General features: G+C 41.6%; 2 protein-coding genes across 7 annotated transcripts in view; one reads left to right on the top strand and one right to left on the bottom strand.

Moving 5' to 3' along the window:
- The window catches only part of LOC128690008 (uncharacterized), a 748983-nt gene extending 745757 nt beyond the window's left edge, over nt 1-3226 (top strand). Inside the window, exon 11 of the mRNA XM_053778498.2 lies at nt 1998-3226. Coding sequence (XP_053634473.2) covers nt 1998-2125 — 128 coding nt within the window. The 3' untranslated portion in view covers nt 2126-3226. The remainder of the gene's footprint in view (nt 1-1997) is intronic.
- Nucleotides 1-17237, bottom strand: part of LOC128705187 (zinc finger MYM-type protein 1-like) — a 104447-nt gene that overhangs the window by 62040 nt on the left and 25170 nt on the right. For all 6 annotated transcript variants that reach the window (XR_011392415.1, XR_011392411.1, XR_011392414.1 and 3 more), the window contains one exon: nt 1998-2098. The gene's annotated coding sequence lies outside the window, so the exon portion shown is untranslated. The remainder of the gene's footprint in view (nt 1-1997; nt 2099-17237) is intronic.

Here is a 17237-nt window from a genome sequence, read left to right as displayed (position 1 = left end):
AAGACATAAGGGGAACTACCAATAGACCCCTGGCTGTCATTAAAAGGGAACTCGACAGATATCTAGTCAGTGCCCGATCAGCTGGGTTATGGTTTGTACATTGGATGTTTGTATGTTGTGGCCAGCAGTAACAGCCTGGTTGATCAGGTCCTGATCTACTGGAAGGCCTGATTGAGGACCAGACAGCAGGGACATTGACCCCTGGAACAACCTCCAGATACATACCTGAGTACAAATGGGCCTCTGAAAAGTTTACATATCACCAACAGGTAACTGAGTCAAGTGGAAGTGAAAATACAATAGATCTGATCATTGCACACATTGAGGAACTAATCAGGTTTAGTTGTGATTATTATAATAATAATAATCAAATACAATATGCTCTGATCACAACCCCATTAAGTATAAACAAATATAAATTCAAGTGTGGAGAACTTCAGAGATAGTCAGTGAGAAGTGATATTCAGTAAATTTGACTTTTAACAATTAGAGAATTGACTGTGACAGAATAAACAAAGACCCATCAGACATTTCCTGGGACTGTCGTGAGCCCCCTATTGTACTAGTGCATGAGAAAATTATATACAGAAGTATGCAAATTCTGTATAAAATATGTTCTTTTGAAGAAAGAGCTTAGATACTGTTGAAATACCAAAAAACTTAATAAAGATTCCCAGATGTTGCACATGTGTCTAATTCCTCAGATTGTCTGTATTGTATACCATTCATGTACAACATACCTCCTTTGCACAAAGGCAGTAGAGCACTGGTAAAAGATTAGACTAGTGTAACACTAACATCAGATATCATAAAAGTCTTACAAAATGTGATGAGATGTCAAATTACAAATCATGGAAAAGCATGATCTGCACAACCTAAATCATCATAGATAGAGAGCTAGAAGATTATGCTCATTGTAACCACTGAACCTTCATACCAAAAATATGGAGGCTTTGAAAGAAAACCTCAATGCAGATGTTGTCTACATAAATCTCATGAAGGTATGTATTTGACAGATGTGTGATCATGGAGTGATAGTACATAAAATGAAGTCAATAGAACATGTTGTAATACTAAACAAAGCAAAATCAAGTCTTGGCAAAATAAAAAGTTCAGTACCCCAAGGGACAGTTCTAGCAATGATACTATTTCTTAATCTCAGAAGACATGGATAAAAACACTCGCTATAGCTTTATATCGTTATTTGTGGATGATACAAAAATAATCATGAAAGTCATCTTAGTAGAAGACCTAGAATAAATTACAAGACTTCCAGTGATTGGTAGAAATAACATGGTGTTCAATAGTAATGTATTCAAAATCCTTAGATGTGGTAATAATTTTGAATTCAAAGAATGTGCTGTGTACAAAACGGGAATGAAAGGAACATTTGAAAGATCCAGGTATAATAAATATCAACTGACCAAGCATTAGAGAGCACAATAAGGCAAATGTTGCATAAGTCAGAAAAATGAAGAGATGGGTAATGAGAACTTTCAAAGTAGGAAATAATGTCAGTGATGACACTATTCAAAGTACTGTGTCCTCTCTTGTCCCATTCAAGGCAGAAGAGGTATTAGAACTGGAATAGAGATTGTTTACTTCCCACATAACATAGAGTCAGTAATGCATTCAAATACTGGGAATTCCTCAAAGTATTAACTATGTACTCTGGAACAGAGGAGAGAGAAATACATAACAAAGATATACATGAAAAATGCTTGAGGGCCAAGTCCCTAACAGGAGGAAGTGTAAAATCAATCTAGTGAAAGCAGGGATGCGATGGGCATAAGAGAAAACTGTATCAACATTCATGGACCTCAACTATTTAACCTACTGCCAGCAGATATCAAAGGTACTGTTGAAACAAGTGTAGAAGTCAAGAGAAAACTGAATCACTACCTCTGCCAAGGGCTAGATCAACCAGACTGTGATAGGATGTGGGGAGGTGGGGGGGGGGGCAGCAGGCTTTAGACAAAACTTGTTCAACCACATACCTAGTTGGACAGGCAATCAGCAGGTAAGCCAGGCCCCAGGCCAGGCTGAGAGAGTAGAAAAACTCTTGATTTTGGTCATAGGTATATTACACAGATGCACTCTGGAAAAAAAAATTTACATAAGCTAGAGGTACAACAGAAAGTTCATTCAAATGACCCTTACAGGTTTAATGCTTAATTTCATTATAATATGAATATAGAGAGCCCTAAATCTTCTCAGCTCTTTTCTGTACCCTCCTCAAATACTGTACAGATGCCTATCTTCAAGAGGCAACTTAACAAGTCCCTTGAAGCAGACCCTGATCAGATTGTGCCCATGTTAGTCTGCAAGGTGCTGGTGCCAACAGTCTAATGTATTGGCATTTGCAGAAGGCCTAGTCAGTGATGGAGCTTCAAGATTAAGCCCAAGGACCATTAATAGTTTACATGAATAGTCTCTTCAGATTACCGAGGCTCTACTGAATATAATGAACCTTGATTTATCAACAAATTAAGTGAAATATAGTAAAGTGTGTTGAAATATATTTGGGCCAGTGAGGTTTCACTTTATATGCACAACCGAAGTACACTGCATTGTAATCTTGATCTTTAAAGAAAGGTTATATTCCATTTTCATACAATATCAATATGTAATTACATGCACTTTTAATCCATCTAAATTTCACAAATGCTCTTATTTTTAACCATCAGAAAGTCTTTGGGCAATTAATACTGTGTTATAGATATTAAAGATATTGCTGCAATATACAACTAGCACATTTAAAGAAAACTGAAAATGCCTTTATGTGGTTCTACTTGCTGAATGGAAAGCATTCACTAGTCCATACAATATTTTTGCATAGCTAGCTAAGAAACTCCTTTTGTATATGTATTCCACAAATACAGTATATATAAATAAAATATATATATGTATAGAAAAATATCTTATAGTAGTGGATTCCATAATTTTGTTTATCAAACAATATTCACGCCTGCTTTACCAGCCATCATATTTTGGCCTAACCTCAAAAAAAGGGACTAGAAACTTTGTGAAGCTTAAACAGTGATAATGTATAATTTGCCTGTTAATCATTACACGAGTCATTGGTTCTTTTGCTTGACCTCCTTAGTCCACTTGTAAATATAGCTGCTAGTATAACAAACATATTGTATTTTTAAGCTTATGTGATATATTTATGTTGTACTACATTTTGAAGTATAAAATTTTTGTAATAAACACTATCCGATAATTTGCATTTTTATAGCCACATTATAGGAAAACATGTAAAGTATACAATTTTAGGGCCATATACTGTATAGTAAAAGGTGGTGCTGTACACTGTACTTATAGTAGTTATTGTATGTACTAAATATTACTCTTTGGAAAGAGCTACATATGCAGTCTGCCACATATGGTTAAATGGATAACTATGGTAATTCAAGCTCATGTGAATCATAATACGTACTTATCACCCAGCATTAACATAACTTTTATATATCTGTTTTTTCCAGATGAGACCCGATGACTTACTTTTACCAATACAGGTCGGCCATCACTAATCCGGCATCATTGAGACCTGTAGTGCGCCAGATTAGTGAGTTTGCCGGATGACAGAGTGGTTAGATTAGAATACACTTAATGAACCTATCAATAGAAGCTCTGCTACATTTTCCTCATTTTCACCACTGCTTTTTCCTCCACTGGCTTGCTGCTGTGGATTTACAACCATCTGCACAATTTATGAGTCAGTATAATGATGAAATTTGAAATTATGCCAGCCGAAATTAGTGCCGGATTACTGATGGAACTGGATAACTGATTGCCGACCTGTATAACCCTTAATCCGTGCACAATGTGCTAGCACAAACAACTTTCATTCTTTCAAGTACACTGTCCTCAGCCACTTTAGGTCTTGGCCTAACTGCTTGGATTACCTACCACAGCCTCACACCTGGGAAAAAAAATCTAGGACCAGGCTGGTCCATGCAGCACATCATGGCTAGAACTCCTTCACTAGGACCTGTAAACCACCACCAGAATCAATCATGGCACCCCAGCTTCCCTGCCTGCATACTGGGTGTGGAATTGGCAAGAAGATGCCTTATTCCAAATTTATTACAATTTCTTGATGCTAAGAGTGGAAGTCAACCCAAAAAAATCTTATGTAGATTTAACCTAGGATAACTAGATAAACTCAAACAATGTGACTTATTCCCACATTTGAGGAGCATTACTTCTTTATGCATTTCAGAGTTCTGTCTGAGCCAGTGTGTCAGCATGCTTCTGGCAAGACTGATTGAATAAATGATACAAGGGTTCTTTCTTTTTTGGGTCACCCTGCCTCGGTGGGAAACGGCTGTGTTAAAAACAAAAAATAGAAAAAAGGTTTTATTTTTTTGGGGGGTCACACTTACTTTGGTGGGAGATAACCGATGTGTTAAAAAAATTTCCCTATACATAGTGTTTGATAAAAATAATCACTAGAAATAAGAAACAATTATTTGCACCACTTCATAATGAAAATTGCAGTTGGAGGCTAAGGTGTGCTATGCATTTTTGCATGTTTTAAGTACTACAGCACCTTGAAACACATTATTAGCCTATGAAAGTTATGTTCAGTGTTAGACATTGAAAAAATACAAAAAACTGAAAAAGTCATAATTTGGTACAAGTAAAATGGAAAGCAAATACAGCTGTGCACAGTCACACCAATGTTGCTGAGTGATCTTTTTTTTGCTAACTTAAACATACCATTAAACAGTTTTTTTAATTTTGTTTTTTGTAGTCTGTTAGAAAAACAGGCTCCTTCAGTTTTACAGGAAAAATATTAAAAACTGTACGATACAGAAATTTATATTTTTGAGTATGCCACAGTTTAAAGGTTAAACAAAGTTTATTTCATTTTTCTTCTTAAATTTATAAACATTATTTACCCTTTTTTCTTATTATTATTATTATTATAATCAAGGGGGAAGCGCTAAACCCGGAGGATTATACAGTGCCTGGGGGGGGGAGATGTGGAAGGCATTCAGGCTTAATTCGGGGAACTGGAGCACAGATCCAATTCCCTAAATCAAGAGCCCCTCACCAACATCAAGGAACCTTCCTTGAGGGGACTTTTTTTTTTTTTTTTTCTTAGACTGTAAGAGGGGTGGTAAAAATTGGGAAGGGAAAAGCACATAGGGTTGTGATAAACAGCAAAACAGTATGCAGACAGAGAACAGTAAGGTTAAGTGTCCTCACCACATTGGTTGGATTTAAGGGGGTACTTTTTGTCATGGTGATGAGCTTTGTGTTATCAGATACTCTCAACTGAGCACTTCTAGGTAGGTGCCTTGATGCCAGTGAGGGTCCTTGATTGAGGGAATTTAAGCTACCCTTCCTTGCATCAGATCTGTTTGCCTCCCACTCCCCAGGGCATTATATATCCCTTAGAGGTTTAGCACTTTTCCCCTTGAAATAAATGTAAATTCTTATCTTATATTTTACCTTTTTTTATATACTGCATATATTTTTTGTAATTCTGTATGGTTATTCATTATCATGCTACCCATATTTATCTTACAATGGATGACCCTTTCATACTGGAGTGAGAGATGCAGGAAGAAGTGCAAAATAAACCCAGTGAAAAGCTAGGTTGCAGGGGGCACGATAAGGGAACACTATCATTGTCCATGGCCCCAGACTACTCAACATCTTACCAGAAGATATCATTGCTAGGACAAGTGTAGAAGTCTTCACCAGGTGACAGATGAATCAGGGTATATTGGATATGTGGGTCAGTGGACCATCAGCAGCAACAGCCTGGTTGACGAGGCAAGCACAAAACGACCCTGGCCCAACCTAGGCCGGGCTTTGGGAGTAAGAAACTCTCGGAACTCATGAAAGGCATTTCACAAAAAAAATATGTACAGTACTGTACGATATCACTGAATTTGTTGAACCTAGCCTATTTTTATTTATCACTGTCTTGCAGGATTAGCATTTCCTCATGAATATATTAATGCTTCTTCAATCTCTGTCTTCAGATTTACTGAACTGCATTCACCCTCATTTTGGGTACTGTTTCAAGTGTGCCAATCCTCTTTCCATTCCCAATAAAATAGTATTATTATTATAATCAAAAAGAAGCGCTAAGCCACAAGGGCTATACAGCGCTGCAATAAAATAGTAGCACTCATTGTTGCTCCAAATTCTCCACCTCTTCAAGGGGGGCTCCTTGCTGTGGTGAAGAGGCTCTTGGTCTGAGGAATCAGACCTGTCGGTCTCCTTCCTCAGACCGAACCTAATTACCCCCCAATCCCCCCCTCTCTATCCCATCCTCCCCATTTTCCTTTCCTCCTCCCCCTCCCCACCCCTCCCTTTTGCCCTTCCTCTTTTTGGCCTTTGGGATTTCTCCCACAGGCGCGCTAGTTCCTAGGTAGGGGAAAGGATACCGGGGTCCATCCCATTCTGTTGAGGTTCTTGGCGGTGTAGTTTGCCATGGAATCTGGATCGCCTGGGGATGTCCCGATCCCTCTCCGGTATCCCGGAGTAGCTTTGGGTGTCTTTCGGGCGACGGGTGTATCTCTGGAAGCCACCTTTCTGATTCCGGGGGTGGTGGCCGAAGGAGGTATGCTTTGTGGCGGATATCCAGCCGCCCTCTCTTTTGTCCACCGAGGTAGCTCTGCAGATGTGAGGTTGCTATCCCGGATTGCTGGTTTACTGGCATGAAGGGTAGGGTATGGCACGGGTTCCATGCTGCATCTGCGCTACTAGCGGTGCTGAGGTCCTCTTGGGCACGGAGGGAGATTTCCGACCCCTTCATTCCTCCTGGGAACTATTCCTTCCTGCTCCCCCCTTTTTTTATTCTTTTTTTTCTTTTTATTTTCTTTTCTTCTTTCTTTTTTTTTCTTAAAAACAAAAAGCAAAGGAGTAACCTAACCATGGAGAACCCAATCCATGAACCCACTACCCCCGGGCCCCTTCTTGATACCGCACCCCATTCTGACCCTGCCTTGTTTTTGGACCACTCTTCGGACACCCCTGATGCCCCTGTACCTCTTGCTGGTGCTGTTTCCTCACCTGCTTCAGGTACCGGGGCCTCGACTGACTCCTTTGATTTGTCTAACCTCCACTCTCCTTTGACTATGCTTCCAGCCTCTCCCTCTATGGTACGGCAATTTTCGAATCGCCAGCCCATTTCACACTGGACCAACTCTGGTCCTACTCCTAAACGCCAACGTCAATCTCCTGATGATGCTCCTTCATTACCTTCCCATTCTACTCGGAAAAGACCGACACGTCATGCACTTCCTCTCCACGCTCAGTTTCGGACCACACAATGGACTAAATTCTTTACTTTAAGACTGACTTCTTCTTCTGCCTATCTTTCTGACCATAGTACTATTGGCAAAGCGCTCCTGCGTCATGTTGGTAGAGATATTTCATTTCATGCTCTCAAGAGCAGTACGCACATCGTCACTGTCCAGATTGCTACCCAAGCTCATGATCTTTCTCTCCTTTCGAATATCGATACTACTCCTATCACTGTTGAAAAACATCTTTCTCTCAATTCTTGTAGTGATACTGTCATTCTGCCCCATACCATAGTCCAACAGAATTTCCAGTCATGTGGCAATGACATTTTTGAACAGCTGGAACTCCAGGATCTCCCAATCCTCAAAGTAGACACTTATGTCCTTCCTGCCCATGGGCGGAGACGTTAGCCTTGCAATGTGGCTCGTTTAACTTTTGACAGCCGAGAACTCCCGTCCTCTGTATATGTCGCGGGACATCGGTTACAAGTTCAAAAGGTGATACCTACACCGCAACAGTGTAGAAATTGCTGGCGTTTTGGTCACCCAGCGAAATATTGCAGATCTATAGCCAAATGCCCAGTCTGTGGTGCCGACGACCATTCTAATACATCTTGCAGCCAACCTCCATCTTGCCTTAATTGTAATGAAGCTCACCCTTCGTACTCCCGCCGTTGCCAAGTCTACTTAAATGAACGTGAAATCCGTTGCCTCAAAGAGACAGAAGGTCTCCCTTATGCTATGGCAGTTACTCATCTCCGCCTCCCAGGAAGACTACCCCGTGTTTCTTATTCTCGTGTTTCAAAACATCCCCCCACTTCTGGGGTCCCATCTTCTGCAGCCTCCTCTGTTGTTACCCCTCCCATGGCCACTCTGGCATCTAATCCTTTTGCTGTCCTTGGCTCTGACATCCTGACTACAACTTAGTCTGTTCTCACATCTTCGCGTCCTTCCTCACAAGCCCCAGTATCGACAAGACCTCGTACGACACCTAATACCAATCGCCCCTCTACTTCTCAGAAGTCCAAAAAATCCACATTGCTCAAATCTTCTTTGCCACTTCCTTCCCTTCTTCCACCTCCACACTTTATCTTTCCAGTCTCTGTGCCTAGTTCTTCCCCTCTCTCTGGTTCTATTACAAGTGTGGAGATTCACCCTCCTCCTCGTACTATGCCTTCCACCCCCGTCCCCTCCCAAGTTTCTCCCTCTTCTGCCACCTCCCAGGTTTCTGCCTCTTCTGTCCCCCCCCACACTTCATCTCCAGTCCCTTACACTCTTTTGTCCCCCTCTACTTTGGTGCAGTCCATTACTGTCCCAATCTTTACTCACCCTCCCCCTTCTATCTCCAATATGGTCTCCCATACATCTTTGAATTCAGAAACACTTGAAGCCATTTCAGAATATATTGCAGAGACTAAACCTTCAATGGACACTGATTCACTTCCTGTTCCTTCTCTTCCCTCTCCTCCTCCTTCACAACCCCATTCTTCGCAACGCTCTGTTCCTTCACTGCTTGAACGTCTTCCAATGCCACCACACATTGACTTTTCTAACCCCTCTAGTCCGTAGGTACCTTTCCCTACGGATTCCTGGTATTTTCTTCATCGCCAATCATGGCCTATTTACAGTGGAATATCTGCGGCCTCGGGTAATCGGGGTGAGCTTCAGGTGTTGCTTTCCAGGTTTTCCCCTGTTGGTGCTTGCTTACAAGAACCAAAATTACACTCAGCTGTTTTCCAACCTATCTCAGGCTATAATTTATTGTATTCTTCGGATCCTTTCTCAGATGGGACCTTTAATGTAAGTGCCCTTCTTCTACGCAATGATATTCCGTACTGTCAACTATTTGTCCATACCTCGCTGCATTACATTATTATTATTATTATTATAATCAAAAAGAAGCGCTAAGCCACAAGGGCTATACAGCGCTGCTCGCTGCATTACACTGCAGCCCATATCCACTTGAATAAGTGGTTTACAATATGTTCTTTATATCTCTCTCCTTCTCGAGCATTTTCTATTCCAGACTTTGCCTTTCTTGTTTCATCCTTACCACCACCACTTCTGTTACTTGGTGATTTTAACGCCCACCATTTCCTCTGGGGAGGGTCTCATTGTGACTCACGTGGCATCCAGTTGGAGGCTTTTCTCACCTCTCACCCCCTCCATGTTTTAAATACGGGTACTCCCACCCATTTTGATCCTCGTACTCATACTCTCTCTTGCATCGATCTATCAGTCTGCTCTTCCTCCACTGCACTAGACTTCACCTGGTCTGTTCTACCAGACTTACATGACAGCGATCATTTTCCAATCATTCTTACTTCTCCTTCATATTCACCACCTTTCCGTAGCCCTCGCTGGCAATTTGATCGGGCAAATTGGGACCTTTACTCGCAGCTCACTGCTTTTAGTGAGGTTCCTTCTTCATCCTCCATTGATGAGCTCCTACACCTCTTCTCGACGTCAGTTTATACCGCAGCTTCTCATTCTATACCCCAAACCTCAGGCAAGCATTCTCAGAAGTGCGTGTCTTGGTGGTCTCCTGCTTGTGCTCGTGCAGTACGTTTGAAGCGCGCTGCATGGGGCAGGTACCGATACAATAGAACCAATGAGAGACTTCTTGATTTTAAGCAGAAGCGTGCGATCGCTCGCCGTGTCATCCGTGATGCTAAATGCACTTGCTGGCGAGGCTATGTTTCCACCATCACCTCTGCTTCCTCTATGAGTGCAGTCTGGAAAAAAGTGAGGAAATTGAGTGGTAAATACTCTCCTGACCCAGCTCCTGTTCTACGGGTCGCCGGTATTGATGTAGCAAACCCTCTTGACGTTGCCATTGAAATTGGCACTCATCTGGTTCGTATTTCCCGGGGGCTCCATCTATGCCCCTCGTTTCTTTCCTCAAAGTCTGCCAGAGAGTTAGTACCCTTGGACTTTTCTTCTCTCAGAGAAGAACAGTATAATGTGCCTTTTACACTTCGGGAACTGGAGGCAACACACTCAGCTTGCCGATCATCGGCAGCTGGACCTGATGACATTCATATTCGTATGTTACAACATTTACATCAGTCAGCTCTTGTAGTCCTCTTACATCTCTTCAATCTTATTTGGGCACAAGGCATTCTTCCCCAGCTGTGGAAATCTGCCATTGTTCTCCCTTTCCGCAAGCCGGGTACTACAGGACATGATGCCTCCCACTATCGTCCCATCGCTCTTACTAGTGCAGTTTGCAGAGTGATGGAACATCTGGTAAATCGCCGTTTAATGTGGTATTTAGAGACACACAACAGTCTCTCCGCTAGTCAATATGGCTTTTGTAAGGGCCGTTCTACCATAGACCCCTTACTACGCTTGGATACGTATGTTCGTAATGCCTTTGCAAATAATCACTCAGTTACTGCCATATTTTTTGACCTTGAGAAGGCATATGACACAACTTGGAGGTATAATATCTTGGCCCAAGCGCACTCCTTAGGCCTCCGAGGCAATCTACCATCCTTCTTTAAGAACTTTTTAACTGACACACACTTCCGTGTTCGAGTCAATTATGTGCTTTCCCCGGACTTTGTCCAAGCTGAAGGTGTCCCTCAGGGATGTGTTCTGAGCACAACACTTTTTCTCCTTGCTATAAATGATTTGGCCTCTGTTCTTCCACCCAATATTTGGTCATCACTCTTTGTTGATGACTTCGCTATTGCTTGTGCAGGCGCTGACTGTCATCTCATTGCAGTTTCTCTACAGCATGCGGTCGACCGTGTTTCCACTTGGGCCACCACGCATGGGTTTAAATTTTCCAGTACCAAAACTCGCCAAATTACTTTCACTAGACGCTCTGTCATCTCCGATCATCCTTTGTATCTCTATGGCTCTCGTATCCCCGAATGTGATACAGTCAGGTTTCTAGGCCTTCTCTTTGACCGTAGGTTATCCTGGAAACCTCACATTACCTCTCTGAAGGCAACTTGTCACAGCTGGCTAAACCTTCTTAAAACCCTTGCTCATCTTTCCTGGGGTGCTGATCGTCGAACTCTGCTTCGCCTACATTCAACCCTCGTTTTATTGAAACTTGATTATGGTGACCAGATTTATTCAGCGGCCTCTCCTGCTACTCTCTCTAGCCTTAACCCCATCCATCACCAAGGATTACGTTTATGCCTTGGTGCTTTTCGCTCTTCCCCTGTTGAGAGCCTCTATGCAGAATCGAATGTTCCATCCTTGTCTGATCGCCGTGATGCCCATTGCCTTCGCTACTATGTATGCTCTCACGATCTCCACAATCCTTCCATTTATAGAATGGTCACTGATATTAGTAGACATTCTTTATTTGTTCGCCACCCCTGTTTGCTCCGTCCCTTTTCTCTTCGCCTACATTCTCTCTTGTCTTCCCTTCAGTTACCACCTTTATATGTTCATGTAGCATCTCACTTTTCTCTACCCCCCTGGGAAGTTCCAGCTGTTCGGGTCTGTTCTTTCTCACTCCCTTGCTCGAAAGCCCAACTGCCTATGGTGGCTTCCCGCTCTCTTTTTCTTGATCACTTCCACTCTCATTCTCATGCCATCGCTGTGTACACAGATGGCTCTAAGTCTTCAGACGGTGTCGGATTCGCAGCAGTGTTTCCAGACAGCGTCGTGCGAGGGCATTTACTATCTTCGGCTAGCATTTTTGCTGCTGAATTGTATGCCATTCTTGCAGCACTTATTCGTATCGCATCTATGCCTGTGTCATCATTTGTGGTAGTCTCAGACTCCCTTAGTGCTCTCCAGGCAGTACGAAAATTTGATACATCTCACCCCCTAGTTCTCCGTATCCAACTTTGGCTACGCCGTATCTCTACCAAGCATAAAGATATTGTTTTTTGTTGGGTCCCTGGTCATGTTGACGTACAGGGCAATGAACAGGCAGACACTGCTGCATGGTCAGCAGTACATGACCTGCCAATTTCCTATAGAGGTGTTCCATTTCTGGACTATTTTGCTGCAAGAGCTACCCACCTTCACACCCGTTGGCAACAACGTTGGTCAACTCTGCTCAGTAACAAACTTCATTCTATTAAACCGAGCATAGGTTACTGGCCGTCTTCTTGTCATCAGTGCCGAGGTTGGGAGACCACTCTCTTCCGCCTTCGCATTGGCCACACTCGTCTTACTCATGGGTATCTCATGGAGAGGCACCCTGTTCCTCTCTATGAGCAGTGTCAAGTTCCAGTATCGATTAGCCACATTCTGTTACACTGCCCTCTCTATCAACGAGCACGCAGAATTTACCTCCAACGTCTTCGTTCTACTACTCTCTCTTTACCTTCCCTTCTTGCTGATGGACCCTCCTTTAACCCTTTGAGGGTTTTGGTCGTACTAGTACGTCTTACGCGTAGGGGTTTTTGACGTACTAGTACTCATAAATTCTAGCGGCCTCAAATCTAGTGGGAGAAAGCTGGTAGGCCTTCATATGAAAGAATGGGTCTATGTGGTCAGTGTGCACAGTCTAAAAAAAATCCTGCAGCACACAGTGCATAATGAGAAAAAAAAACTTTGACCATTTTTTTTAATAAATCAGCGACTTTGCAGTGTATTTTCGTATGGTATTTATTGTTGTATTCTAGTTTTCTTGGTCTCATTTTATAGAATGGAAGACATATTACAGAAATTGAGATGATTTTGACTGGTTTTACAATGAAAGGTGCCTTGAAATTGAGCTCAAAGTAGCAGAAATGTTCGATTTTTACCAAACTTCAAAAGTAAACAAATCGTGCCAAGCGTGCAATACACGTCAACTGGTGAGTCTAATATTCTTTCACAAGTGCACCAATAATATTTATACCATTTTTTACACTAATGCAGTAGTCTGCATAACAGTAAATCTTATATTTTTTGTGAAAATAAAAATTCAAAGTGGAAAGCAAAAGAATATAAGAGGGGCCTTGAGACGTGACTAATGACTAGAGGAAATGTCATTTTAGTGCCAGGAATGTCTTTCTTGTTTATTCTGGACCCTATTCGGAAATTGGCATCTTTTGAAATTTGTGTGAAATTGGCAAAATTGCTAAATTCTGACCACTGTACTGGATAGTTGAATTTCATAAATGGGTGGTTTCTTGCACCCATTCGATAGAAAAAATGGAGTTCTAGCGAAATATTCATGTTTTTTGTCGACTAGTACAGTGAAATTGGCCGAAAATGGGGTTCAAAGTGGGCAAAAACGCCGATGCGTAAATATCGCCGAGACCGTTAACTTTGCGAGAGCATAATTCCGTAAGTTTATCAAATTTCAAACTTTTGGTGTCTTTATGATCGGGAAAAGATTCTATATCTTTTCATAAGAGAAAATAATTTTTTTTTTTAAATTTGGCCGACCCTGAGAACGAGTTTCGGAGAGGGCCTGTCGACCCTCAAAGGGTTAATCCTGACTCTCTCATTGACTTCTTGACAACGACTGATTTACTCCACAAACTCTGATGATGATACCTTTCGCACTCCCCTCAGCCCTTTCTAGTTCAGTCTCTTGCTGCCCTTTACCCTTTCACCATCCACTGCCCCGGTTATCCGTAACCTATTACTCATCCATCTCCCTTTTGCCACCTGATGCCCTCGCTTCCTTCCTGCCCTGCAGCGCTGTATAGCCCTTGTGCCTTAGCGCTTCTTTTTGATTATAATAATAATCCAAATTCTCCAATGGTGTGGGAGTTGCAGCTGTTTTTCCTGATATCAGGATCCAAGGTACCTTACTGGAGGCAACTATTATTTTCATTATAGTTATGTGCACTTCTTGCTCCAATTGTCTACATTTCTCTCATATCCACCTTTATATTTGTTGTGGTTTCAGACTTCCAGAGTTCATTATAAAAAAAAATGAGTGTTAATCCATATTATTATTATTATTATAAACAAGGGGGAAGCGCTAAACCCGGAGGATTATACAGTGCCTAGGGGGGAATGTGGAAGGCATTCAGGCTTAATTCGGGGAACTGGAGCACAGATCCAATTCCCTAAATCTAGAGCCCCTCACCAACATCAAGGAACCTTCCTTGAGGGGTATGTGTGTTAATCCATAAAATTTCATGTCCCTTGCATGTAACACTGGCTGTGTTTCATCTTCAGCAAGCTCAGAGAAATCACCTTTACTGGATTCCTGGGTATTCCAGTGTTTAAAGCAATGAACTTGCAGATTCTTCTGTATGTTCCACATTGCAGGAGCTTCAAATCTTCCACAGGAAGTCAAGTAAATAAGTTCTTATTTAGGTTGGCATATATAACCTAGGATAATGAAATGGTCAAATAATGTGACTTACTGTATTTCATTGGGGTCCCTGTCAAAATATGTTCTATTAGTGCCTCAGGGCATTCAGGATAGATGGCAATATCCACTAATGAAGTTAGAGACCAACAAGCTGTTTTTAAGCAAAACTCAACTGCATTGCTTTGTCTTACCTCTGTCACTGTTGGATTGTAGACGTTGCATGTGCAGCTTTGTATCAGACACACTAGAGTTGTACATGGTTATATTTTGGAGAAACACTCAACATTCCTCTGTAAGAAATTGGAAAGCCTTGCTGAGATTCAAGTACTGTACCTTTTAACTGAGTGTTCTGTTTATCCGACTTCATGGTCTTGATGCCTTCACCCTATGTTCACTCCTTCATTGTAACTTCTAAGACTTCTTAACTGAAACTGATTTACCAGTGGTCCACCAGCTTTGACTTGTCTCTCTAGCTCATGAACTCAACCTTCACATTTCTTTCCTAATGTCAGCCCACCTTACCCTCCTCAATCATGAAATACTGGATCACCCATTCATGTTCAGTGCTTTTTGTGAATATAATTGTAATAACAGATGAACAGAGATGAGCATGTGTAGAGAGTTGGTGATTATAGGCACCTGTATATAAATAACAATGACACTTAATATTTATTAAATGTAAAAGAATATACAGCTAGGTAAACAAGTGATAGAGAATTGTTTTGACTCAAGTCTGAAGATAACATGTTGCCTTGAGGCTATTCAGTAATAACACTGAAAAATTTTCCTCACTATGAATTAATGTATTGTTAGTCTATTGCTGAGTTGAAATGAATTATATTTTGTGAAAGAGAACCATATTTGCTCACATACTAAGGGATGCTACACAAGTTCAGTAGTCATGACATGTGAGTACAATTAGTCTTAATATACTAACAGTTTAGGTAAGTGGATGCATTTGCAATGTTTGACAAAGCTTCCAGAAAGTGAAGTGAAGCCTAGATAAATATTAAAATGTTACATGTGCATCAGTTAACCTAAATTAAGAGTCATAAAACTTCAGTATGGGATAATTATTAATTCCCAGAATTAAGTATAGGAAATAATGGAGAATTACTGTAACAGTTTACTATTTACATAGTCAACAAGACACAATGGAAATTTGTTAAATGCTGTATACTGTATAGTATCAAGTAACTGGCAGGAAATTTAAAGGTATTACTGTCCAGACAACTATAGCAAACAGCACCAATTTATCCTTGCCACCAGCAGAACCAAGTCTGTGCAGGACACTTCAGCAATCTAGTCATCTGCTTGCTTACCAACCTCACTGGTGACACCTTGCAGTGTGCATATATGTACTATACCTTCATACCAACTACTACAAACATATGGTTTCACTTTTCCTAATGAGCAAAATCATAAAATGAATGACCAGATATGTGTATGTCTTTAGTCAGCAGTGACAGCTCCACCTTCCAGCAGCAAATATGATGCCATTAACAGCGTCAGTAGTAGCGTGGCCCACTGCTGCTGCCACATGACTCATGCCACCACCACTATCACCACCACCACCTGCTGCCTCACTCACATCATTCATACCCATTGTAACAATATCGTCATGTTCACTATCAGTTCGTGGTGTAGGGCCACGGGATGTACTCCGAGATTTACTCCTTCCCCTTGGAACAACATATGACACACTACCATCGTATATACTGCCACTTCACTGGAGAATATTCACCCTCACTGTCGAGAACTGCTTTCAATAGCTTTGAAATCACTATCACTTTCGCTGCTCACATCTGAGTCTTGTACACGGACAAATAGTTTCCTCTTTCCTCCTGGTACAGATGAATGTGAATGAGACGGCCCAGCACCAGATGTGGATGGTTGAGGGTTGTCTGGATTTTCATCACTAATTACATTATCCTGGGAGCTGCTTTCAGTCACACCCACTCCAAAATCAGAAATTCACTTTCACTGGCACTTCCATCACTGTTAGAGCTATCACTTGGGAACAAAAGACATCCAATCCGCTGAGGAGTGAGGTACTTCTTACCATGAGGCATAGTGAAAATGGACTACCAAGATAGCGTTCCCACAATGCACCACCGAGTCCCCGATTTTATTCACAGGGTACACACCCACCACTCAGATCCATTCTCTCTCATGTAGGCCTACCAGCTTTCTCCTGCTTGATTTGAAGCAGCTAGAATTTCTGCGTATAAATACGTCAAACACGGTGGCTCGTAAGACGTATTTATACGACCGAAACAGTCAAAGAATTAAAAGCTGCATAAAAAAAATGTCAAGTTTAGCTGAGAAAAAGGTAGGAAGCAGATATATCCCATAAGAAGAGGCAAGATGAGACTATGAGATTTAAGATGAAAGATGGCCACTGCAGGAGACACCAAGACACCCATAACTTGGAAACTCACTCTATGGACCTGAAGTGAAGATTTCTGCATTAGTTCTCCTGGTTTGTTGACAGCAGTATCTACCAAAGGGATCTTACTATAGGAGAGCAACAGAAGCTCTTCTGTCCTGCTTAACCATACACAGGTGCACTCCATAACTGGTCGGTGAATTAAGAGTGAGTACTAGTCCGTGTTACTGATAACATCTACCCTTCCCCCTGGTAATAAGTCTCATAGGTCAATTGTTATATTGTGTAAATTTCCATCAGGATATGTTGTATTCTAGCCCTTTTATGTTATTAAGTAAAC

The sequence above is a fragment of the Cherax quadricarinatus genome, chromosome 25 (assembly GCF_038502225.1).
Source record: "Cherax quadricarinatus isolate ZL_2023a chromosome 25, ASM3850222v1, whole genome shotgun sequence".
NCBI lineage: Eukaryota > Metazoa > Arthropoda > Malacostraca > Decapoda > Parastacidae > Cherax > Cherax quadricarinatus.
This window is presented reverse-complemented; position numbering and strand designations above follow the sequence as displayed.